Source organism: Aquila chrysaetos, chromosome 8 (assembly GCF_900496995.4).
Source record: "Aquila chrysaetos chrysaetos chromosome 8, bAquChr1.4, whole genome shotgun sequence".
In the NCBI taxonomy this organism is placed as follows: Eukaryota; Metazoa; Chordata; class Aves; order Accipitriformes; family Accipitridae; genus Aquila; species Aquila chrysaetos.
Window position 1 is genome coordinate 40,279,014 of NC_044011.1, and position 23,858 is coordinate 40,302,871.

Genomic DNA, 23,858 nt, shown 5'->3' on the forward strand with positions numbered 1-23,858 from the left:
GGCTGAGGTCCAGCAGCTTCGTCCCCCGTGCAGGTGCTGAAGGAGAAGCATTCAGAACAGGGGAAACCGCCTCAAAATCCCTGCTCTTGAGTACTTGTCCCCTGGCACGCGCACAGCCTCAAAGGACATTTTGGGTGGCTGCAGAGCCCTTCCACTCCCCACAGCTGGTGCAGCAACATCAAGGTACAAAAAGTCGTTCTGAGACAACTTTGGGAAGTTGTGTCACCTTAACGCAGAAGTGGAGCAGCTAGCTTCTAAAAATCTTGAGAACTGCAAGGAGCCAACTACCTGCTCCAGAAGCACAGACAACCTGCCCAAAGGGCCAGGGCTGCTTTAGGCTTCCCAGCCCCAAAGACAGGGAGATTGCCTTTCCAGGAGTGCCGCGCTCTTGCCCCTTCTTCAGCCCAATGCCACTCCTCCTCTCTCGCTCACTTTTGCCTCACAGTTCCTGCCACGTGATGGATGCCTCTTCTTTCTTCTCCACCAGCGGCTGCTGCAAAGGCAGGAGGACGGGGTCAGGACCAAGAAGTACCCGCTCCTCCACCTGGAGGACAGAGAGGAGATGCCGGGCCTGCCCCTGGAGGGAGCTCTGCACAGCATCACCCGACCCCAGGCCGTCCTCCCACACCTAGCCCTACACCCTAACACCCCTCCCACCCCACCTCGGAAAAAGCCTTGCAGATTGGCTTTTCTCACCAAATTGATGCTCTGGCGCTCCCCCGGCCACGACCACTGCCGCCTGCGGCGTTCCCACCAGTGCTGGAGCTGGGCTCGGAGGCAGGCACCCTGGGCAAATCCAGCTGGGCATGCAAAGCAGCGGCCAAAGAGGCTGCACCCCTGCTTACAGGGGGCTCGAGCCGCTGCCTGGACTGCAAAGCGCCCGGGACTCCAGGGCACTGGCTGGGCCCTCACTTACAGGGCAGCCCTGGTCCCAAAGGCCCACGGAGGCTCCTTCTCTCCGATTCAGGGGCACCCTGACCCGCACCCTGCTAACAGGGCAGTCACCCCACACAGGCTGCCAGCTGAGCACTATCAAGAGTGCTGGGCACTTTCTGCCCTGAAGGCAAGTGAATCAGCAGTGGTGGCTTGTGACTGTTGCAAGGGCTTTTCCTGGGAGGTTTTGGGGGCTTGGGCAGAAGAACTTCCAGAGGTGGGCTCCTCATCACTTGGGAGAAGCTGCCACTTCAATGCGGAGCAGCTGGTTGTAGGGTGACTGGTGTTTGGGGCCTGCAAGTGGTGCTTGCCACCCTCAATCTGCTGCCTTGCCCTGCCCTGCCTTGCCCTGCCCTGCCCTGGTCCCCTTTCTCTCTGCTCTCAGCCCCAGGAGCAGCTTGGGAGAAAGAGAACCACGGGGGAAGGCGGGAGGCTGGGGGGAAGGGGCCCGTTCTGGGCACCGGGGACGTGCCTGCAAGCAGGGCCCAGGTCCTGCCCAGGCAGCCCTGGCACTGGGAAGCCCTTTTATTGTCCTGAGCTGGGCCACCGCCCCGGAAGCAGGGCTGGGGCCTCTGCTCTTTAAACATCCAGGCTGCTGGGCACCACACAGTGAGAAAAGCGGGTCTAAGGCAGCTGAGCCTGGAGCGGTAGGGGGTAGAAGGGGGGAAGGATGGCCAGGGACCGGGGAACGCTGTGGGGAGGTCCCTCCGAGGGCCAGCGTCCCTCTCTCCTCCAGGCAGAGGAGCTGGTGCTTGACTGCGCCCTCCTTCCTTGGCAGCAGCTCCCGGAGAAGAAAGAAAGAAAGAAGAGGCATCCATCATGCGTGGAACCACAAGGCAAGAGCAAGCGAGAGGAGGAGGGGTAGGCTGAAGAAAGGGAGAGAGAAAGGCGCTCTGGGCAAAGGGACCTCCCTGTGTCACCAGGGCTGTGGTCACACAAGAGCATTTTGGCGCTTTTGGGATGTTTTTTATGGGTCTGGGGGAGGTACTTGGCTCAGTGCTATTCCCTAGATTTTTAGAAGCCATTCCAATTCTGTGGTAAGAAGACACAACTTCAAAATCTTTGCCTCTGAAAGGCCGGGGCCAGGGACACCCACCTGATTACAGGGGGTCCCTCCAAGCACCTCCCACCAAGCGCAGGGGGCACACACAACCCTACTTACAGGGCAGTTCCCCTTGGCTCGGCACACACTCCCAACAAGCCCCACTGAGCCTCCGACCTGCGCCCCAGTTACGGGCTGGCTGTCTTGGCTGCAGCACAACACCACGTCTTCAGGAGCCCAGGGAGCGACCTCGACCCCAACTGCAGGGAGGTGGCCCCAGCCAAAAGCAGCGCCAAAGGCAGGACTGCGCCCTCTGGCACAGCGCTTCCTCAACCTGCACCCTCTAAAGGGCGAGGGAGGGCTCGCTCCTGGTGCCTGGCTAGGGCAGCCTCCCCAGCCCTGCTTACACGGAGGGCGGGCTGCTCCTGGGGACAGAGGGCTCCACGGCTCGTGACACACGCCCCGAGTACAGGGCTGTCACGCTGGCCAGGTCGCCAGCAGGACAGGCAGCCAGGCAGGCAGAGACCCAGGCCCGGACTACAGGCAGGTCGTGCTGCCCGCGCTACGACTAGGCGGCTCCGGTCCGTCCTTGGAAAGAAGGGGCAAGCCCGGACTCTCCCTCCACTCGCGGGCTCAGAGGGGACCCCCCGCTGCTGCACAGAGCCCTTCTTTCCCTCCTGGGAAGTTTAAGCTAAGTACGCTGCAGCAATTTTAACAGGGGCCTAAACAAGAAGCTCATTCGCTCACTCATTCACACAGACGCAGACACGGACTCGGACGCAGACACAGGCAGGGAAAACCAGAACTTCCCAGAAGAGAGAGCGAGCTCTGTGCAGCCAAGCTCTGGGGAGCCTTCCCTACCCCCAAGCAGGAGAGGAGAGCCTCAGACCTGCCCCCTGGGCTGCATGGAGGCCAGAGGAGCCTCAACATGCCAAGGGGCTCCACAGGTGGCCAAAGGGCAAATGCCATGACACGCCCCAACTCCAGGGGGGTCACGCTGGCCAGGCTGCCAGCAGGCAGAAAGCCGCCGGGGCCAGAGGAGGGGGGCGTGGGGAAAAAGCCCTCCCCTGCTTACAGGGCAGGCTTGGGGTCCAGAGAGCTCCATTTCCCCCTCGGGTGTGGAGACAGTGGCTCTCACCCTCCTTACAGGGTTGCTACTCTCTCCAGGCAGCCTAACCATGGGGCAACGTGGCAAAAGGCCAACGACCTGAGCCCTGGTTACAGGGAGGTCGTCCAGTGCAAAGTCAGCCACAGCACCAAAGGTGCTGGCAATGCTTTTGTGTGACCACAGTCCCAGTGACAAGGAGGTCCCTTTGCCCAGAGCACCTTTCTCTTTCCCCCTCTTCAGCCCACCTCTCCTCCTCTCACTCGCTCTTGCCTCGCAGTTCCACACCATGCCTTGTCTTTCTTGTCCAGGAGCTGCTGCCAAGGAAGGAGGGCACAGTCAAGTGCCAGCTCCTCCACCTGGAGGAGAGCGGGATGCCAGCCCCCGGAGGGAGGTCCCCACAGCACTCCCCGACCCCCAGCTATCCTTCCCCCCTCCTACCCTCTACCCCCCCGGGCTCACCCACCCTTCTCACCACCATGGTGCCCAGTGGCCCAGAGGGAGGCAAAAGAGCAGAGGCCCCAGCCCTGCTTCCAGGGCAGTGGCCCAGCTCAAGGAAATAAAAAGGCTTCCCAGTGCCAGGGCTGCCCAGGCAGGACCTGGGCCCCGCTTTGCAGGCACATCCCCAATCCCCAGAGGGGGCCCCTTCCCCCCAGCCTCCTGCCTTCCCCCGTGGTCCTCTTTCTCCCAAGCTGCTCCCAGGGCTCAGAGCAGAGAGAAAGAGGGCTAGAGCAGGGCATGCCCAGCCCCACTCATCTCAGCCCCACGCCTCTGAAAGGCTGGGGCCAGGGACACCTGCCTGCTTACAGGGGGTCCCTCCCAGCACCGCCCGTTGAGCACAGGGGATGTGCACAGCCCTGCTTACAGGGCAGTCCCCCTCGGCTTGGCATGCTCAAAAGCCCCATGGAGCCTGAGGCTCTGACCTGCGCCAGAGTTATGGGCTGGCCATCCTGGCTGCAGCACAACACCATGTCTTCAGGAGCTCTACTTCCCCCCCCAGGTGCAGAGACAATGGCGGCTCTCACCCTTCTTACAGGGTTGCCACTCTCTCTGGGCAGCCTAACCATGGGGCAACGTGGCAAAAGGCCAACAAAAGCAAAGACCCAAGCCCTGGTTACAGGGAGGTCATCCTCCAGCACAAAGCCAGCCAGGGCACCACAGGTGCTGGCAACGCCCTTGTGTGACCACAGCCCCGGTGACAGGGAGGTCCCTTTGCCCAGAGTGCCCTTCTCTTCCCTCCACTTCAGGCTCCCGGGCTTCTTCCGCTCCTCTTCTTGCTCGCTCTTGCCTCGCAGTGCCACACGGTGGATGCCTCCTCCGTCTGCTCCACCACCAGCTGCTGCATAGGCAGGAGGACGCACGCCGTCAGGACCGAGGGACGCCGGCCCCGCAGGAAGCTCTCCACAGCACCACCCGAAGCCCGCCCGCCCTCCCACACCTACCCCCTCTACCCTAAGCCCCCCTCCGCTACCCCAACCGGAAAAAGCCTCGCAGATCGGCTTTTCTCACCGAATTGGTGCTCCGGTGCTCCCTGCAGGGACGAGTGCCAAGTGCCCTCTGCTGCTCCGGGCTCCTGGCCGCTCTCGGCGGGCGCTGGACCTCCGCACCTCCTGCGGCGATGGCTGACGGCGCCTCCCCGGGACGGCGCCTGAGCCCCAGCCCTCCCCACGGCGCTCGCAGACCCCCTGAAGGCGGCGGCCGACCCCCGCCCGCCCGCCCCGAGGCGATCGCAGACGCTCCCCACGAAGGCGGCGCCGACCCCCGCCCGCCCCGAGGCGATCGCGGACCCTCCCCAGGCGGCGCCGACCCCCGCCCGCCCGCCCGCCCGCCCCGAGGCGATCGCGGACCCTCCCCAGGCGGCGCCGACCCCCGCCCGCCCGCCCGCCCCGAGGCGATCGCAGACGCTCCCCACGAAGGCGGCGCCGACCCCCGCCCCGAGGCGATCGCAGACGCTCCCCACGAAGGCGGCGCCGACCCCCCGCCCGCCCGCCCGCCCCGAGGCGATCGCGAACCCTCCCCAGGCGGCGCCGACCCCCGCCCGCCCCTTCCCCAGGCGGGTCCCGCTCCCTTTCCCCTCAGGCGCCCGCTCTCCCCCTCACACAGGCGCGCGACGCCTGTTCCCGCCCGCTCGCGGCCCCGCCCCCGCCCCCGCGAGGCGCCCGCGCGCCGCCCGGGAGAGGGGGCACGCGCCCCGCCCCCGCCGCAGCCCCCGCGCCTCGTTGCCCGCCCCGCAGCGGGGACCGTCTGCGCGGTGCCGGCCTGCGGCGGAGCTCCGGGGGCTCCCGCCGGCGTCGGACCCGCTCCCCGCGCCGCGGCGGAGCTCCCACCGCTGCGGCGGAGCCCACTGGGCTCCGCTGGGACGCGGCGCCGGTGGCAGGTCGCGACAGAGTCTGTCGGCAACTGACGGCAGCGGTCAGTATCGGACGGGCCCCCCTTCGGCTCCGCCGCGAAGACTCTTGCGCTTACGACGAGGAGGTTTTTATTTCGTTCCCAAAGAGCCGGGGGGGCTCCGCTGTTAGCATTCGGGAGCAGACTTTCCAGCAGTAGGATTACTTACTGGTAGAAGAGCCTAACAGAACTACCTGGAAGCGCTTCTTTGTGTCTGCGGCAGCCATGAATTACCTAGCACAGTCCGGGAGTCGCTATGGTGTCAGCAGTGACCTCAGGTCTTGCGAGTCTTCAACGTTTGTTAAAAGAAAGGCTTCTTGCTGCCTTTCCCCAGTGTAATCCTACAGATCCCAGTAACTCACTCTCTTACTGGAGTTCTCTGTCAGCAGTTACATCTGCTGTAGCGATTAACGCACTCCTGGCGGTACAGCTACCCTTTAGGACCAGTTAGTATCCTTTAGAATCTAGTAACGGAATCACCATTTGTGACTACCATCGGTACTACTCAGAAAACAGCCTGCTGGTGCACGCGGCTGGGGCCCCACCGGGTGCACCCCTGGCACGGGCCTCCCTTCTGAGACGGGCTGCGTGGGGCAACCCAGCACGCACCATCCTCCCACAGGGACCGAGCATCTGCGCAGAGTGCTTTCAGTGCTCAAACTGTACGCAACCCTTCGGAAATAGCAAGATCCTCCCTCTTCCAGGGTACTCGATACAGTTGCCACCACCACAAGGGGCTGGGCAAACACAAGTGAGAGTAGGAAAAGCGAATTGGCATCAGTAAGGAGATCAAGCCCAGTCTCACAGGACCCTAGCAAAGAAAGGCTCCACTGGTTAAGATGAGCTTTCATTACACACACGCAGAACAGGAAGGTGCTTGGTCTGCATTAACAGGAATTTCCACATTTACAATGTGTGCAGGTACTTGAAGTCCACACCGCCTTTGTAAGAGGCACTGCAATAACACACAGGTCCAACAAGATGTAGGCCACATTTTCCGGATCGGCAACAAGCGCAGACGCTGCTCAAGCCCCTGAAAACAACAGAGAAGGCTCTACCGAAGAGCTACCCGCAAGCGCTGGTTTATCTCCTTCCGAAAGAGCAGCTGCATCCCTGCCACCTCCTGGCGGCTCAGTGCCTTGTCACAGGACTGGAAGGTCAGGCGGTAGCACAGGCTCTTCCGCCCGGTCTCGGACTGCTGGAAACTATCGATTAACTGGACGGAGACGACCATTTCACCTGACACCTGCCTAGCAACTGTGTGAAAAGCAGCTTCATCAAATTGTTGCCCATCAGGAACCCAAAAGCTGACATCATGCACATAGGAAGGTGGAAAAAGAGAAAACACTTGAAAAGCCATATGTCAGTCACCTGTAGCCTGTACATTGATACCCTTGGACAGTCTCTGCGTTGAAAGAGTGAACACAACTCAAGACAAACCTGGCTCTTGCCACCACAGCCAACCATGTGCCAGCAGTTGTGCTGCTCTCTCCTTGGCTGATGAGATGTCCCACCCCATCCACTGCAGAGCTGGAAGGAAAGCCAGACAGTAAGGAAAATTCTGCTAGGACAGTCAAAAGTTTTAGTGTGACAGCAAAACATCTGCAAAGTGGTAGAAAGCTATATCACAGGAGTCAGCATAGCTCTTTATCTGGTTTATTGACTGAAAAGAAAGAGGGCAAAATGTTGCTGCTGACCAACCTCTGGGGTGCTTGCTGACCACCCCTACCCCAATGACTGTGAACCCCCTCACCCTGAGATGCTTGTGTGTTCCCCCCACTGCAAGATGAATGCTGAACAGCCCTTCCCTGAGATGCTTGATTACTGTCCCCAAAAAGGCTGTTGCCAATCCCCTTGAAGACAGTTCCCAACCTGTCCCCAAAAATAGTTGCCAACTCTCATTGCCAAGACGATTGCTGACACCTTGCTGCAAGGCAGCTGCTGACCCCCCCTCCCCCCCCCCAGTCATGGCCTCCATCGTGTCAGCTGTGGTGTCCAGGATGCGGCACCCCACTCTACCCGTGGCTGTACCTGGGCAACGTGCCAGACTTCCTCAGAACCACAAAGCTCTTGTATTTGTCTTTCTAAGAAGCTGCTATACTTCAAACGTAACTGCATTTCAGGTGCATTTTAGTGCAAAATGCAGTACGGCTTTTTATGTTGTTATTCCTTTTGCTGTATTTTGTACAGAACCTGCCAGGTCAGTCTCAGAGACCCATTTACAAACTTATTTCAGGAAAGAGAACAGTCCTTTGGTTAAAGAGCAGGGTCGAGGCACAGGAGAGCTGAACTCCTTCCTGGCTATATCAGGGTATTAATGCATGCATGCTTTTAGTTGCTTTATGCCTTGACTCCCCAGCTGTAAAAAGGGTTTAATGACACTCGTCTGGGTCTTGTGCATACATGTCTTTCAAGACTTAGCACAGGGACTATCTCTGTAGGTAAGTCAATGTCAAATACAACATGGTGCTGGTTTCCTCAGTGCTACTGCAATACCAATAATAATTAGTATTTCTGAAGGGTAATTGTCATTGAGTCTTGACCTGGAATTTTTAGCTGCATATCCGATCTGAAGAAATTCTTGGAGGAAGACTGATCCAGGTGGAAGTGCAAGCTACTTCTCCATTGCATTTGACACAAGGTGCTCTGGCAGTGGCCCCCTTCCTGCCTGCATTCTGGCAACAACTGTAAAGAAACTGGACCTAGAAGTTGAATGTGGCGAGTTCTTTTTATGTGCTCTCAAATTCAGCCTTACAGACAACGCTTTTGCATTCTTAACTTTCTCCCACTATGTGGGTTTTACCAACAGGCAGTCAGTGGAAACTTCCTTCCACTGAAAGTGAGGAAACAGTAACATGAGTAAAGCAAAAGGATAAAGGGACTTGGCTCCTTAGACATGAGAAAAGCTATAAAGCTGAGTGGCTGGATCTCTGGAGCTCTTGGGTCCTGTCCACATTCCCAATCAACAAACTTGGGTTTCATCATTTTTCCTAACAATCTATTCTCCTTGATGGCATGGCTCTAGTCTACAGCGCTTTATTTTACGTGGCTCTTCTGCACACTGATTTATTGTCTGCTTTCCCATTTCTGTGATCAGACTGTGTGCTGGTGCTTGCACATACTGCATTTTAAGCTCTGCTCTCCCTTATAGCTGGACCACTACTACAATTCTTCCTCTACTCTGCAGTTTGTGGACTTGCTCATGCAGAAGGAAAGAAAGGAAGGAGAGACATGCTTAAAGCAGAGATTGGATATCTTGCTCTCTGGGTCAGCAGCAGCTCTACAAAAGCAATACCACGTGCAAAGCAAAATCAATTGGTTTTCTGATCATTTTAGCAGTGCCGTGGGATGTGCAGGACCAGTCAGCTGCTCATGGTTCACAGGCCATGGATTTCTCCAAGTTGTGGATAGCGTATGTTTTTGGTTTTCTGTCTATGATGCAGCCAAAGGCTTACGAAAGCACTGCCCAAGACAGCAAAGCCAGTAAGGGATCCCAGCAGAATGGGTACCAGCATGGCAGAATCAGGACCTGGAAAGAAAGAAAGAAGTAATCAAGCAGTGAACAGCATTAAGAGAGGGAGGGAGAAGAAAGAAGGTTAAACTCCCATTCATCTTTATAGCATGCCAAGCAGGTACAGCTAGGTTTCTTTCCATGGAGTAGTCTGAACGGGTAGTGCCTTTTCAAACACACTACCTTCTTTGCCATAAGATCCCAGCAGTAAATATTCTTTGCATAAAGAAGTAAAGACACAAGAAGTTAGGTGACTCTCAGGGATGGTGCTAGTGGATTTAAGAAGTCTCTCATGCTCATGATGTACCAGGTTCAGCATCACTCTTTTCTAATAGCTGGACAACATCTAATTAACATTAACCAGCTGCTGTATTTCACCTATGAACAGAAAGAAAAAAGAAAACACTCCTGATTCATGACCAACCTCATTCTGCACCTAATTTTCCTAAGTTAGATTTTTGTCCAGTTATCTGTGGATGGTGTTTCCTTGCTGTACCAAATAACTATCTCTAAATATGGGGACTCTTCCCTAAGCTCAGTATAAAATATGACTGCATTGCTCTTTCATTCTAAAAGCTGCAAAGTTAACAGAAAAAAATATTTAAAGAAGGTCCCTATACATTGACTCCTCCCATCTCATCTCACCTAAAACCCAGCCACTTGAAGGAAAGCGTTCGTGAATATCTCTCACTATTATTTTAATGACATTCCTCATCCTCAGTCAACATGTTTCACCAAAATACTACAACATGCAGGAAAATTCTTTTCAGCTGGAGGACATTCTGCCTTATTTTAATCACCTCTCCTCCTTCTAAAGCTTCAGTTCCTGCAGAGGATGAATTTGGCTTTGTCCCCTGTCTGAAAGTCTATCAGATCTGATGCTGATTAACCATCATGTTTGGGATTTAAGAAGGCCAAAACAAAGGTGTTGTTGGGATATAATCTAGTCATACCAGATGGCTGTCAAGAAAGTTGTTAAAAGTGTACTGTTTTTCTTACAGCGGGAAAAGTTGAACAGAAACTTCTGCAAGAGAGAGACAGAGAGAGAGAAGAAAAAACAGGAGACCCACCTTCCACAGGTTTATATAGAAACCTGTTCTTCATTCTCAAAACCGGACCAAATGAGATCAGGTTGTGCAGGTTTTCATAGCTGTTCCTGTCTCTTGGCTGGAGAAGTGGCTCCATACTTTCAAAGCAGTCCTGGGAAAGATGTATGAAAATCATTTGAAAGCATACAGAACAGAATCTCCTGCACTAGTGACTGTGCACAGTCCACAGCAACCACAGCGCTGATCGGAGCAGGTCTCCTTAGATTCAGTCTTTGTCCAGCTCTGCTGTCATTCCAAAAAGTGAGTTGCCTAATGCTTGGACCAGTCTGTATGTAAATCTCTATTGCCTAATTCCTGGTTCCTAGGGATTAGCAACTATTGTTACCATTTAATATCATTAAGTCGTCTTCCAGACTTTTAACAAAGGGATTGACCAGATATGGGGTGACCCTGATGTGGTGCCTTTGTTACAGGGAGTGGCCAAGTTCTTTCCCAGAGAGTCCAGCTCTCTTTTTAGGCCCGATGGCTGTGTCTGCAGCATCTGACAGGAAGTACTGTTAGAGCAAGCAGGGCCATACGCAAGATGCAGACATTCATCCTTCACATGCCCATGCAACTGATTTTCTCATTCCTGCCAAAGCTTCTTAAAAGCAGACTCAGCCTGACTGGCTGAATTTTCGGAGCTTTTCTAGCTCCACCATGCAGCTCAACCACTCAAACTTTCATGAATCTCATGGATCTTCTACATCCCTCTCAAACACTTATTTGCACTACTTCTGTAGTACTGTGCCTTTTAAATGCACAGCATGGCCTATGGCTAAGTATGACACACTGCCAAGTGTTTCACAGAAGCCTTATCCCTGAGCCCTCCAAGCTTGTGGAAGCCTGAAAACTTCCATATCCCAGACCCAGGACAATCCAATATAGACACAGATTTGAGCCCTTTCACGTAATTCTACAATGCAGAACTATATCGCTCTGCTGAGCCTTTTCCTTGCGATTCTCCTATAAGGTTGCTACTTGCTTATTTGTTGATATGATGCTTATGCTGATTACATGCAAAGTGAAAATAAAGCACTGTGAACTCATCTTAATTGAGAGTAGAAATTCAGCCGGGGCTTTAGGAGACACAGAGTATGCAGGAGATTAAGAAAGAACTATATGAGCTGGAAGAAGGTGGAGCTCTATAACGTACCACCAAGATTCGTTACTGAATTGACTGTACTTGCTGGAAGCACCCGATCTTTCCAAAAGTGCCTTAGACCAGTGAGAACAGACCTGTCTCATGTACCTGTTCACATCCTGTTTTGCCATGCGGACAGACATTAAGCTGACAGTGCAAATAGGCCACTGAGTGGTTCAGCATCTGGAACGGCTGGATGGTGAAGCTAGCAGCTGTGGACTTACTGCTGTGTAGTAACTGGATGTGTCTGCATTCAAATGGCAACCTGGCAAGGACAAATAGCAAACAGTTTCAAATTCCAGCTCTCCCTGACTAAAGGCAGGGAAGAGGGGGATCTGATGACACAGGTCTGCACAAGTTCTAAGCCAGGTACCTGCATCTACAGAATCAGAGTTAAACAAAAATCCACAAAATGTCAGCATCTCAGGCTGTACCTGTCCCTGCTGTGGAGGCCACAGTCCTAGAGCAGCAGAATTATGTCTTGGAGGTTGATTTTGCTACAACCATTAAAACGGCTGCTGTAGTGCGATAATCGTTCCCTGACCTAGACAAATTCAGAAGCACTGCAGAGGTGATCTCCCGCTATAGCCAATAAGGGCAAATCAGAAAGCTCTTTTACTGATGACGATAATGCGTAGTGCTGCTAACGCACATTTCATGCCCCAGTGGTTTTGCAAACATCAACTAATGAAACCTCCAATTTCCCTGGGCTCAACCCAGACAGGTTAGGCAAGAAGAGCCGTGAAATGCTGATGATGGGGAAATGGAGGCCTGTGGAGATGCCTGGCTCCCATCCTTGGGCTCTGCTCCTAGGCTGTGCTGTCCCGTAGCAGGAAGTGCAGGAGGACGCTGTAAGCCTGACATCTGTGGCAGTACGACATGGAGAAGTGGGATAGCTTACTTACATAAATCAAAGGGTAAAGGGAGATTTTTTTTTTTTCCCCTGAGGATTCTTTGTCTTATCAAGCCCTTGGTATTACTTACAAGACAGCTAAGGGAGCAGAGCACTCTCAGACTTGATCCCACTGCTTTGAGCTTATTCTGAACTTCAGAGTGATCAGACTGCAGCCACAGGCTACGAGAGAGGGTCCTCTAAGGATCAGCCCATTCCCAGCCCAGGCCTGAAGAGCAGCGTGAAGCTATGCCCACCCCTGCAGCTCCGTGTCTGACCTGCGGAACAGGCAGCACATGCCACCTGGTCCCCCCGGGCTGGCGGCAGGCATCACGCAGCACGACTGGATCTGGAGCACAGGCTGGCTGCTGTTAGTCTGCACAGCGATTAAAGCCAGGAAAGTCTCTTCGGAAGGAGCCGACCCTTCAACCTCAGGGCCTGCTTCTGCAACAGGACGCAAGCTCATCTGCACGGTGTAGTTACCAGAGCCGCAGACATCATCACTCACAACTGCAAGGCTTTTAGGGAAAGAAGGAAAAAAAGCTGAGGCCCAGCTAGCTCCACAGCCTGTTAGGAATACAAGAGCATTAGGGTGAGTCTCCTCAGTGAAACCAAACAGGAGGTTGGAACCAATGAACAACGTGTAGACTCTAGCATGGCAGAGCCTCCCACGATCAGAACCACCTCCTCCCTTTCTGCACAGTCAAATCATTTGAACCGAGGGGAACTTGGAAGTGTTTCCACCTTCTTTGCTAGTGCATTTGATCACTTGAGCAATATCACATGTTCCCACTTGTAAAACAGCATCTAGATTGTTTTTGGTAGGAGAGGCAGACAGTCGAAGGCTATTGCGAAAAAGAAAACTAGGTCTGAAGGACAGTATTAATACCAGAAATGTGAAAAGACCCCCCCCTTTTTTAATGTGATGTCATTGCTGAACAAACTAAGTGTTTTTAAAACCACAATACAGCATACCCATGTTACTGAGCCCGTGGAGCAGTTTGGATATTACCCCCCCCCCCCCTTAAATCACGCAGCAGAAATATGCAACAGCAACTACAATGAGATAATTACCCATTCAGAATGGTGGCATCTGATTGCAAAACCTTCCTCTGATGTGATTCACTCAGCAGTGCACTGGGCTCTGAATCCAGCAGTGTTAGAACAGTTACTAAGCCTTCATCTGCTTCTTCTGTTACTTCATTTGTTCTAACCATCTCCTCTGCCTCTGTGTTCAAGAACAGCCTCTCAGATTGTCCAGTGTTTGCAACACCCAGCAAGGAATTCCCCTGTGGCGTAAGCACTACCAGACTCTGAGAAGAATGTGAGGGGCTCTCTGGGGTTGGAAGGAACTGGATTAGATCTCTTGCTAGAAGCATCTCAGTGTCATTGACAGCTACTTTGTTGATGACAGCTGAATGATTAGTAATCTTATTTACAAACCTATTAGCAGAGACAGAAAATGCTTTTGTTGTAGATGGCCCAGTGGCATAGATAACAGTGTCAGGGCTGGAATGACCAGTCTCATGTTCAATGTTATCTTCCAGTGATACCTTCTCCAAAGGGTGTCTTGCTGATGCTTGATGTAATGAAGACATGTGTGCCTGACTGGGCAGCTGGCTAGTGGTGGCTGCATCTCCTTTCACTAACATGTCCTCACTCTTCCCTGTTGATGTAGAGACCACAGTTGATTTGTTCACTCTGGCAATTGTAGGCAGCACCATGTTTGGATCAGATCGGATAGTTGGTGTTGGCAGGTAAAACACTTTTTTGTTTGTAAGTGGAATAGAGATATAATCATTCTTAGCTGCAGAGAGAGAAGTGATTGCTAGTGGAGACTGTGATTTGGTCTGTGTCAATTTAGGCTGTCTTTCAAGAGCAATAATAGATCCTGCAGACACAGATGGTTGTACCGGAGTTAAAATCACCTTATTCCCAAGAACTGCTGGGGGTGGTTGCTGTGTTCTTGTGTTAAACATGGCTGACAGAGACATGCTTGTTCCCAGGAATTTACCAGTTTCTATTTTTCTTGCACTTGTGCTGATTTCAGTTGGCTTTGTATTTTCTCCCATGTTGGCCTGTGAGAACAGTTTAGTAGGGCCTTGATGGATGTGGTCATGTTTCATGGCTGATAGCAGGGGAACATGTGTAGACACAGGCAAAGGTGGGCTTGCAGGAGAGTTGGTATACATCCTTGGATGGGTAATTGTAGCCAGAAGTTTCCCAGAAACTGTTGTTTTTATTTGGACCTTTGTTGAAAACGGAGAATGCACTGGTGCTATTGTTGGTCTCTCTGTCATTTTAAAGGTCTTGGGCACAATGGGAGTAAATTCCAAATGTTTAGTAAGATCAGATTTTATAGAAGTGGTGTGGGTTTGTGCTGCTTTAGCACTCACAGTGATTCCCCCTGAACAGGCCACGCTGCCCACTTCTAAATCTTTGTGATCATTTCCAGCTGGAGGCACTGATAAAGCTGATGACATGCTGGGTACAAACTGAACTCGTGATGGCAGCCTTTTAAGTGACTCAGTATTTTGGAGACTTTGCGATGTGGACTGCAAAGGCATGATGCTTGTGAACATCTTTAATGGGTATTTTATGGTTCTAGCTGACCGCAAGGTCAAACACTCTGTGCATTGTGCATGGACAGAGGAAGGTGCGGTCGTCAAACCTTGGTGATGGCCAGTAGTTTGCAGCATTAGTTTCTTACTGTGCTGAACCTGATCTACAGTCCCTGTGGTAGTAAATGGAGGTTGGGAAGGCATTTGAAAATCAGGGAGTCCCTTTGTTGACAGTAAAGGAATTACAGAAGAATAATGTGGCTCTTCAGCGGTGAAAAATACTTCAGGGGAAGTACGGGGCCTATGCTGTGCAGATACCACTAATGGCGGCGCAGTGGAGGTGAAGGGCTCTGCTAACATACCGTTAAGTAAAAGCAAATCAGTCCCCTTGGCCTCTTGGGAATTGGGAGCAGGTATCTGCATCTCTTTAGGCAGCCCATGCAGATGGATGGCCTGCACTGTAGGGCTAATCCTCATCCATGGGTCCAGCAAATGATTTGATGCCGAGGTAACAGCTTGAAACAAACTAGTGATGACTGTAGAATTAGGATTAGTTAGCACTGGCTGAGAAGTTACTTTTGTTTTCTCTGCTTGTTGGTTAGACGCAGTGGAGATAGTAGTTTCAGGCCTCAAAGACTTACCAGTGGGATAAGAGGAACTAGTTTTCATTGGGAGAGCATGGCTGCTTTCAGGCATACCCACATTCAGATTTTGCTTGTTTGTGAACATGAAGGCAGTTTTGTGGTCATCTTCACCTGCAGGAGAGGGCGCCATCTCTAAATCTGGTCTGTCAGTGGGCAAAAGGATAAACACAGGCTTAACCAGAATTAAGCTAGAAGGACTCAGATGTTGTAAGTTTGCAAGGTCCAGCGCTGAAGAATTTGCTGCTGCCAGGATTTGCTGAATGGAAACCAGACCCTCAAAGCTGATATTTTGGAATTTTGTAGGTAGAGGGGAATCTTGCATGGGCTGCAGGCATAGCATGCCATTAGTACTTTTCAGCAGAAAGGACAAGTACAGGGATGTTGGTAGCGTTGTAAGTTGATCAGCTCTAAAAGCACTGAGGTTTTTGGTAGCTGCATCATGTGACATATCAATCTGCTGCACTAGTTCTTGTGCCAGGTATGCTGGGATCTCATCAGAAACACTGGGCACCACCAGTTCGGGATGTGCTGTTGTTGAGCTGGACTGGCTTCCCTGTGCATGGAGTGAGGGCAGTTTTGAAGCAAAAGCTGCCAGGCTGCCAGCTTGCTGGATCTGGGAGGCTGAAGGGGCAAAGGTGTGAAGAGGAACTTTCTGGTTGCCATTGTCATGCAGTCCAGAGGGGGTGGGGACTGGGCTGGCTTGTAGAGTCAGTGGGGGAGAACCAGTTTTACCTATCTGTTGCAGAAGACTTTTCTTTCTCTTGGAGTCTTCCACTGTGCTCATCTGCAGCATCATAGGGAAGGCTTCCTGAGTTACAGGATGGGCAGAAATGCCTTGAACCTGAGGCCCAGAACCAGTAGACATGGATGAAGTTGATATGTGAAGTCCTTTCTCAGCAGAGGTGGGGATGCCCATTAGCTGCAATCCAACATAAGCAGGAAAAGATGCACCTGGTGACTGAAGCCCTGCATGAACAGAATCAAAAGTGCTTACAGGTTGAAGGGCTGCATTCTCAAAGGTAGACCTACCTGGTAAGAGTGCAGGTGTTACTCCTTTTAGCTCTTCAGTAGTTTGGGAAAGTTTTAATGTGGAAATCCACAACTGGCTTAATGAGGATGAATTAGCAGAAGTCTGTGGGCTCTCAGGGGATCTGGATTTTTCAGGTTTACTTGTCATTGTCCTATGATCAGTATCTCTTTGCAAAACTAGAACTGCAATTTCTTGAGAGCTCCTGTTGGTTTGTGGGGAAACATGTTGTTCAGTACAGTTGAGAGTCTGGGACAAAGAGAGGGGCTCTTGTCTAACAGTTGTGCTAATGGGGCCTTGAAATGGAGATGGAAGTAAGTCATCACGAACTAGAGCTTCCAGATGCATCAATAATGAAGAAGAATGTATGTTGCCTTGTGGGAGCGTCTGAAGAGCAGGCAACTGGGTTGTGTGTCCAGAACCATTTATTACAGCTATTGTTGAGTTTCTGGCTTTACTCCCTGTTGTCTCCTGCTTCAGAGATAAAATAGGGGAAAACTGAATAGCATTTGTCTGTGTCATTCTGGAATAGACTGCATCAAGGCCCCCTGAAGCTGGCTTTTGTAGGAATGCAGAAGTTGTAAATTTAGCATCCATATTCTGAGTCTTCTTCAGGTATGCAGGTGTCACACCAGCTTTGCTGTCAGGCTGGACTTGCGGATTTGTGTCTTTTGGCCTTTTGCTAGTGGGAGGCATTCCTGTTGGTAACCAATCCAGCCTTGCACTTTCAAGAGCAACCTTAACTCTGGTGGGAAATGGAGATGCTGCTATTTCTTTTCTTGGAGGATGAAAATTTACCGTTGAAGTCAGAAGAGACATTTTAGGACTTGGCACCTCCATCTGCATGATAACAGGAATGGAAGAGAGACCTGTGAACTCGGGAGAGTCTTGATATGTCCTTCCACTGAGAAAGGGCTGGGGCAGCCCAGCACTAGAGCTAGTAGGACTGAAACCAGCCTCAGTAATATTTTCTGGTTTTCCTTGCAGTGACCTGTCTGGCTGTTTGAGACGCATGGTAGCCTGTGATCCTTGTGTGGAGACAGGGGTGCTTATGCTACTCAAGAGCTTGCTAGCAAATATGTGTCCATCCTGGAGTTTTAAAGCTGCTGCTTCTGTGTACAGTTGCTCAGGCACCTCCAAGTTTCTAACCAATTCCTTAGGCAGCAAGGCTGTTCTTTTTACAGCTGTCTCTGTGTGGACAGGAATGAACTCAGCTGTCGTTTCATTGGTAGGATCAACTGCTGGACTCTGAAAATTAAAGGTCACCTCATCTGAGTTATCTTCTGTAATGGAAAACACTTCGCTGGGCACTGGGCTGCTCTCAGCTCTTGGCTGGGCTTCTCCAGGAAAGCTCAGGCCTAATACTTCACTGACGTGATGTTTGCTCCTGGAGGCACCTAGTGAACAGAAAACAAGCCCTTTGCCTATTCAGTTGTACATGAACTTTTAACAGCTTGCAGCAGCACTTTGCAGCAGGCTGAGCAGGAAGTGGAAAGTTAAGCGGTCACCGGCTCCATTGAGAACCATACAGGAGGGAGGATGTGCAGCTTTGGCACCACCACTTATAGCCAGCTGCTATAAATCTGATCCTCTGCTGTTTATATTCAGTGTCATATGAAGGATGACACTTCATACTCCTGCCATACTGATGCAAAGCATTAAACAGCCAGAGAGGAACCCTTTATCTTAATTGTACAAGGATATAAATGTCAGCAGAAGATGCGGGAGAATGAAACCCTCAGGTTGCCTGAGGACAGGCTGGTAGCTGTTTAATAGCAAAGCAAGATTAATATATACATGAATGAGCTCACTCACCTGGCTCTCCTTAACCACTCTTCCTCCCCCAATATCCCAGTCCTATGATGAGTTTCCTGATTCATACTGGGTGACCAGGCAGGACAAAGCTGGCTTGTTTTGTGGAAGTGACACAGAACAGACAGAACATAGTAACTTCTCTGCTTTTAACTTCTCAAATCAAAAGCAGACACTTTGTCATTTAAAGAGGCAGACCTACAGTTTAAAAGGCTATTGTTTTATCCACACAATTTACTTTTTTCTGTCTTCACATTCCCAAGTATACTTTCCAAACCATGGACTAAAATATTAATGTACTTTCCTCTCCAAAAACTTCAAGCATTTTCCCTTAGGCAACTGCCAGCAAATAAATACATGTATCTAAAAGCTAAAAAGTGATAACGCATTTAAGTGTTACGCATTTAAATTGTGTTTTTTGACAAAAGCAAAGCAGAGGTTTAGCCATTTCGCTCCAGATGAAATCCCTGGGCTGGCATCCAAGTGTGTGCCTTAAGAGGAGATTCTGTGGTCATTTGGAAAATGAGTACTACTTTCAGTCAACAGTGAGCAGGGTAACCTGATATAAGGGAACCGCAAAAGCTGATATATTGCTAAAAAAGAAATGGAAGTTAATGGGTGATGGAGACTGGTATGTTAAATCTATAAAATACTTTGAAGTGTGGTTTTGTATAAACAAATGAAACTCCCGTGGTTTAGCCCCAACTCAGCAAAGCAACACAAGCAATCTGTCTGTAAAGACAAGCACTTACTGAATCAAGGTCTTGTATAAAGAAACTGGTGTAAATATCCACAAATACACCTTGCAGGGGGACAGGGTAATTTAAAAAAACATAATGAGCAAACAGAATCCACAAAAACAATAGAATTACTAATTAGGTGGAAAATTCTTTGACACCACCCCCCAAGTTTATCTTTACTGAAGAGAATGGTCTGCCTGAAGACACAAGACTGCTTTCATTAGCCAAGTTAATTTTATGTAGACTTGCAGGGTATGCTCACAGGCACACAGGAAGAGGTGGAAAGCAAAGACTGACTGGTTCCCTGCAGTGACAGCAGCCCTATGAACTCGTTTGAGGCATGACAGCATTACAAACTCATCACTGATTTCATGCTCTCAGAAATATTTGGCAGGAAAGCTGTTCCCAAAGAAAATGCAGAACAATGTGTTAGTACATGGTGAAGAGGGAAGCCCGTGCTTAATGTGATAAAAGTGTAACTGGAAAAGTGTATTCTGAACAAGGCTTCAGCAGACACGAATTTGATCCTCAGTTCTGCTATGGACCTACTCTGTGAAAAGTGACTGTTTTTCCTTTGCTTTCCCCCACCTGCAGGGGACAATATATTCTTTGGGGAATGGACTGTCTCTTAGCTTGAGTAAGTAGCACAGCTATGCCCTGATTTGGGGCCACTAGTACTCCCACAACAGAAACCATTTAAACCAAATCTTGAGATTTACAGCACAGCTGCACAGAGAGAAGTTGCTCCTTCATCTCATTGTTGTCACACACCTGAGACTGACAGCACAATATTTAGCATAGTTTTCCTGCTCACTGGTAATAGAGGAAAAGAAGGCAGAAAGACAGCAATTAAGATTAGAACAGAACATATCACTCACCAGATAAATCTGATAGTCCAGCTGCAATCAGAATAAAGATGGGGAATTTCTCCTGCATCTTGTCCAGTAACAATATATTCAGATAGGAAGCAGCTCACCAAGGAGTCACTGCTGCCTCTTAGCAATAGGCATTTGCTGTGTTTGTTCTGGAAGGGCAGAGGATTGGGTTACTTTATATGAGCTTAGGCCAGACAGCAACCAATAGTCTGTTCCAAAAAAAAAAAAAAAAAAGCACCCACCAACCCTGTACCAATTGGAATCAACTGATTTTTAACAAAAGAAGAGAGTGCATGGCAAAGGTGGAAAATGTGATTGTAAACATGAGAGGTTGCCTATGCAAGGCAGCTCTTTATCTCTGAAGAAAGAGTTAAAAAGCTACCTTGAATACTGTGTGCAGTTCTGGGCCCCACAATTTAAGAAGAACATGAAGGTCCTTGAGTGCATCCAGAGGAGAGCAACAAAGCTGGTGAAAGGGCTGGGAGGAATATCCTGTGAGGAGCAGCTGAGGACTTTGGGCTTGTCCATTTTGGAGAAAAGGAGGCTGAGGGGTGACCTCATTGCTCTCTACAGCTTCCTGAGGAGGGGACGTGGAGAGGGAGGTGCTGAGCTCTTCTCCCTTGGGATCCAGTGAGAGGATGCGTGGAAATGGTTCAAAGCTGCATCAGGGGAGGTTCGGACTGGACATTAGGAAGTGTTTCTTTACTGAGAGGGTGGTCAAACACTGGAACAGGCTTCCTAGAGAGGTGACGGATGCCCCAAACCTGTCAGTGTTTGAGAGGCATTTGGACAATGCCTTTAATAACATGCTCTAAGTTTTGTTCTGTCCTGAATTCGTCAGGCAGTTTGACTAGACAGTTGTAAGTCCCTTCCAACTGAACAACTCTATAATTCTAATTCTACCCAAGAAGGGTCAGAAGGTTTTGCCAGTTTGTGCTGAGACAAATATACACAAGGATCAGTCTGGATCCCAGATGGAGACACTTCACTAAAGCAATCCATTTATGTAGGTGTTTGGCTCTGTGAGCCCAAGATGGACATTCTCTCCCCATGACCCTCCAGGTAGAGTTAGGCCACAGAGGAAGGTTGCTGGTGGTGCTGCTTCTATCATTCCATCAAGCCTGCTGGATCCTTTCTTCCCTAGGCCTACAAGCATTGGCAAAGTGTGCTCTTAATTCAAGAGACACGGAGAAAAGCCAGCCCACACTGAAGAGAAGATTACAGTACAGCGACTAACCCCATTTGGCTCAGAGCAGCCTGAACTAACATTTTGGTGAGACTGGAATGAAAACCATAGTGAAAGAACAAGCACAACAAATGCTTAACAAGCGCACCATTTAAACTTTCATAACAACCAAATAGACCAGAGGCTTCTTAGGCAAAGTCACAGTTACACCCCTTTTACCTTTAACTGTAAGGCCCTAGTGTCCTTGCAAATACTCACCTGAAGATAGTAAGCAGTATACATCAGGGATCTTTCTAGTGCTAGGCACCTGCACACACACAAATAGCGAGCTAAACTCTCGGAGACAGGAAATTTAGAACAATGCCAGTTAAGGAGATAAGAACAAACATTATTACATAGCCATGACTGTTGTGAGTGCAGTGGAAGTCATATGTAAAAAAATGAGCAAGAGTCAGATAAGTAGCATAATGACAGTTCAGAATAGCACTGCAAAAGACACTGAGGATGAGGCGATTGCTCTTGAGGGAAATAACAATAAACCATTATCCATCCTTCAGCAAACTGATAGTGTAGTCTAGTAGATAATCCAACAGATTAGGTGCTGACAGGTATCTTTTCCAGTCCTAGCCATGTCACTCACCTGAATGAGGTAACCAAGGTCAGGTCACTTCATCTTTTTCCCACTCTTAAGTTGTCTGGGAAAGAAGATTACCCTGACTGGCTTTTGTATAGCACCTGACACACAGGGCCCTAATTTCAGTCAGTGCCTCTACCCAAAACCAGCACACAGTAATTTGTCACATTAGCCAACACATGAAACACTTCCAAGGAGGCTCCATTTCCAGAAGTTCCACATCTCCAAGTTGTGTTCTGCTTCTTCCACTGGTTGACAGTCTAACGATTGCCTAGTCTTCTCTTCACAGAGCTGATAGTGAGGCCAAGTCTGTATTACTGTGTTACCCAGATTAGAACAGATATGCTATTTTGCATCCTAGATACTGTGACCAAAGTTTGCGATCTGCAATTCAGCCCATATCACATTGACAGACAGACACAGAAAGCAGCATGATACATCAGCATGGATACCAAACCTGGTACTGTTAAGACTAATCAGCATGAAACTTCACATTTATAACTAAGGGAATAATTCTGCTAGAAACAGTAGTTAGTACACTCATAGTCTCTGCAGACTACTTATCCTTGAGAAGGCATGGGTCTTTTCCACTGACTGTTGTGAGTTATACTACCTGAATACCAGTCAAGACATATTCCTGAACCTGGTGCAACTGTTTTACAACTATAAAGATGCTTCAAAAGTGATCCGTAAACCCAAGGCAACTCTGAGCTAGGCTCTACTGGCAGGTTGTTTGTTCTTCAAATGGGACTATGGCTTGTACAAGCTCAATACCCCTTCTGTAACCGCTTGATTGCGCAGTCCACTTCCCATTCCCAAATGGCAATAGTTCCTGCTGGTAACCTGGTGTGCTCATAAAAATTCTGCGATAGTAATTCTTTTTGAGGGGGATGAATCAGTTCTCAAACACCTTTTGCAGAAGGAAGTGAGAAGCAATTCCGTGACCTGATCATCATTTTCTTCTGGGGACAACAGCAACTGGTATGTGGAAGGTTCCATTAAGCAAAAATCAGCTTGTCAGTCAAAACCAAGAAAGATCTTTAGCTTTTAAGATGATTTAGATTCTCCTGTAATTTTCTGGTGACACTTTACACCTGCTGTTCCCCTCCAGCATCCTGCCTCTGTAAACACAAGATTCAATAACTTTTTTTTCCTTAAGACAATGCTTGGTGTTTGTCAGGCTTACAGTGTAGGGCTTATTTGGACTTGAACCCTACACATGGTATTTGTTACATATTTGTCTGGGCAGGTTGTAACTTCATGGTAGGAGCTTAAAAAAAGATAGTGAGATTATCAATTGTATGCTTTTCACTGTGAGGGGAGAAAAAACAGGTGCAAGAGAATTTCCTCCTTCTGAAGTGGGAAGATGATTCAGCTGCTATTTTGAAAAGGAGATGATACATAATTTGTCAGCCACTGTTCTGAAGGGACAAGATTACACACAGAATAGACACCCACAGGTGTCAAGGAGGCAAACTGAAGAGACATTTTAAAGTCAAACATAACTGGCCTGTGCTTCTTCATATAAATGTAATATATTCCTTTTGTTTCCTGTGTTCAAAACCAAGGCAAAAAAAAGTATTGTATTTATGGCCAAAGTCCTTGTCTAGCCTAAGTTCTACAAGCTTTTAGTATAGGTTTGTGTCTAGGTGCATCTGTTTATTTGTGAAGAGACTATTCGTTAAATTTGACAGGCTTCTGCCACCAGTACTATAGCTGCTGTTCTGTCAGCACCACCACCAGAGTCCCCAGCAGATATGCTTTCCAGAAGCATCTTAAACTGCCTTTTTTGGAAGAACACAGAAGAGGTAAGAGCAATGCATGACTGCCTTTCTTTTCAAATTACACTTGCCCTTAGTAGTAATTAATTTTTGACCTCTCCAGAAAACACAGATGCTAGAAGGATGTGCCATTTGTGTTATTGTTTAAAAAATGAGTAACTGTAGAGGATATTAGAGATGAAGACAAGGGGCCATCAGAAAATACTTAAGATCAGGAAGGTCAACTACTGTTCTTACTCCACACAAAAGTAAAGGACCAAGGGATACCATTTACAAATTTACAAAGATAGTAAGTGTAACACTACTAAAATAAACAGCCCATAATTCATACACAAACCCCATTGTCATAAGTTATCACTAAGACTAGTGAAATTAAGACCAACGTATTTAAGCAGGTAAGTATGAGATTTAAGGTTTAAGCAAAATGTAAGGCGATATCACACATGAGATACTGAAACATAATCTAGCCACCAGAGGACAGCATATTGGGGGGGG

The 23,858-nt window shown here is 49.5% G+C and overlaps 1 protein-coding gene and 1 long non-coding RNA gene across 3 annotated transcripts; one reads left to right on the top strand and one right to left on the bottom strand.

Annotated features, from left to right (window-relative positions):
* The first annotated feature begins 347 nt into the window (after positions 1-347).
* LOC115344317 lies at positions 348-20,384 on the top strand. Its single transcript, XR_003924500.1, has 3 exons — positions 348-455; positions 5,757-5,764; positions 20,373-20,384. It is a non-coding gene; the product is annotated as an uncharacterized LOC115344317 (long non-coding RNA).
* Positions 7,237-20,291, bottom strand: LOC115344312. Of its 2 annotated transcripts, XM_030021373.2 has the most exons (7): positions 20,145-20,291; positions 19,766-19,911; positions 13,178-17,732; positions 12,382-12,621; positions 11,320-11,476; positions 10,050-10,179; positions 7,237-8,997 (listed from the first exon to the last, which is right to left on the bottom strand). In XM_030021373.2, exons 2-7 carry the CDS (start codon positions 19,821-19,823, stop codon positions 8,846-8,848), a joined length of 5,292 nt encoding a protein of 1,763 aa, XP_029877233.1. In that variant the 5' UTR covers positions 19,824-19,911; positions 20,145-20,291; the 3' UTR covers positions 7,237-8,845. The 2 variants fall into 2 exon arrangements, 1 of the variants encoding a protein (XP_029877233.1); XR_003924498.2 differs by lacking the exon at positions 11,320-11,476 and having other exon boundaries at positions 8,885-8,997.
* Positions 20,385-23,858: the final 3,474 nt, after the last annotated feature.

Bases quoted from the DNA above. Each gene is read 5' to 3' on its own strand.
- LOC115344312 (XM_030021373.2), bottom strand. From the start codon at position 19,823: ATGCAGGAGAAATTCCCCATCTTTATTCTGATTGCAGCTGGACTATCA. The intron at 12,622-13,177 runs GTAATTATCTCA...TTTCCCTAAAAG, and splicing joins GATGCCACCATTCTGAATGG to CCTTGCAGTTGTGAGTGATG. The intron at 10,180-11,319 runs GTACATGAGACA...CATCTTTCCCAG, and splicing joins GCAAAACAGGATGTGAACAG to GACTGCTTTGAAAGTATGGA.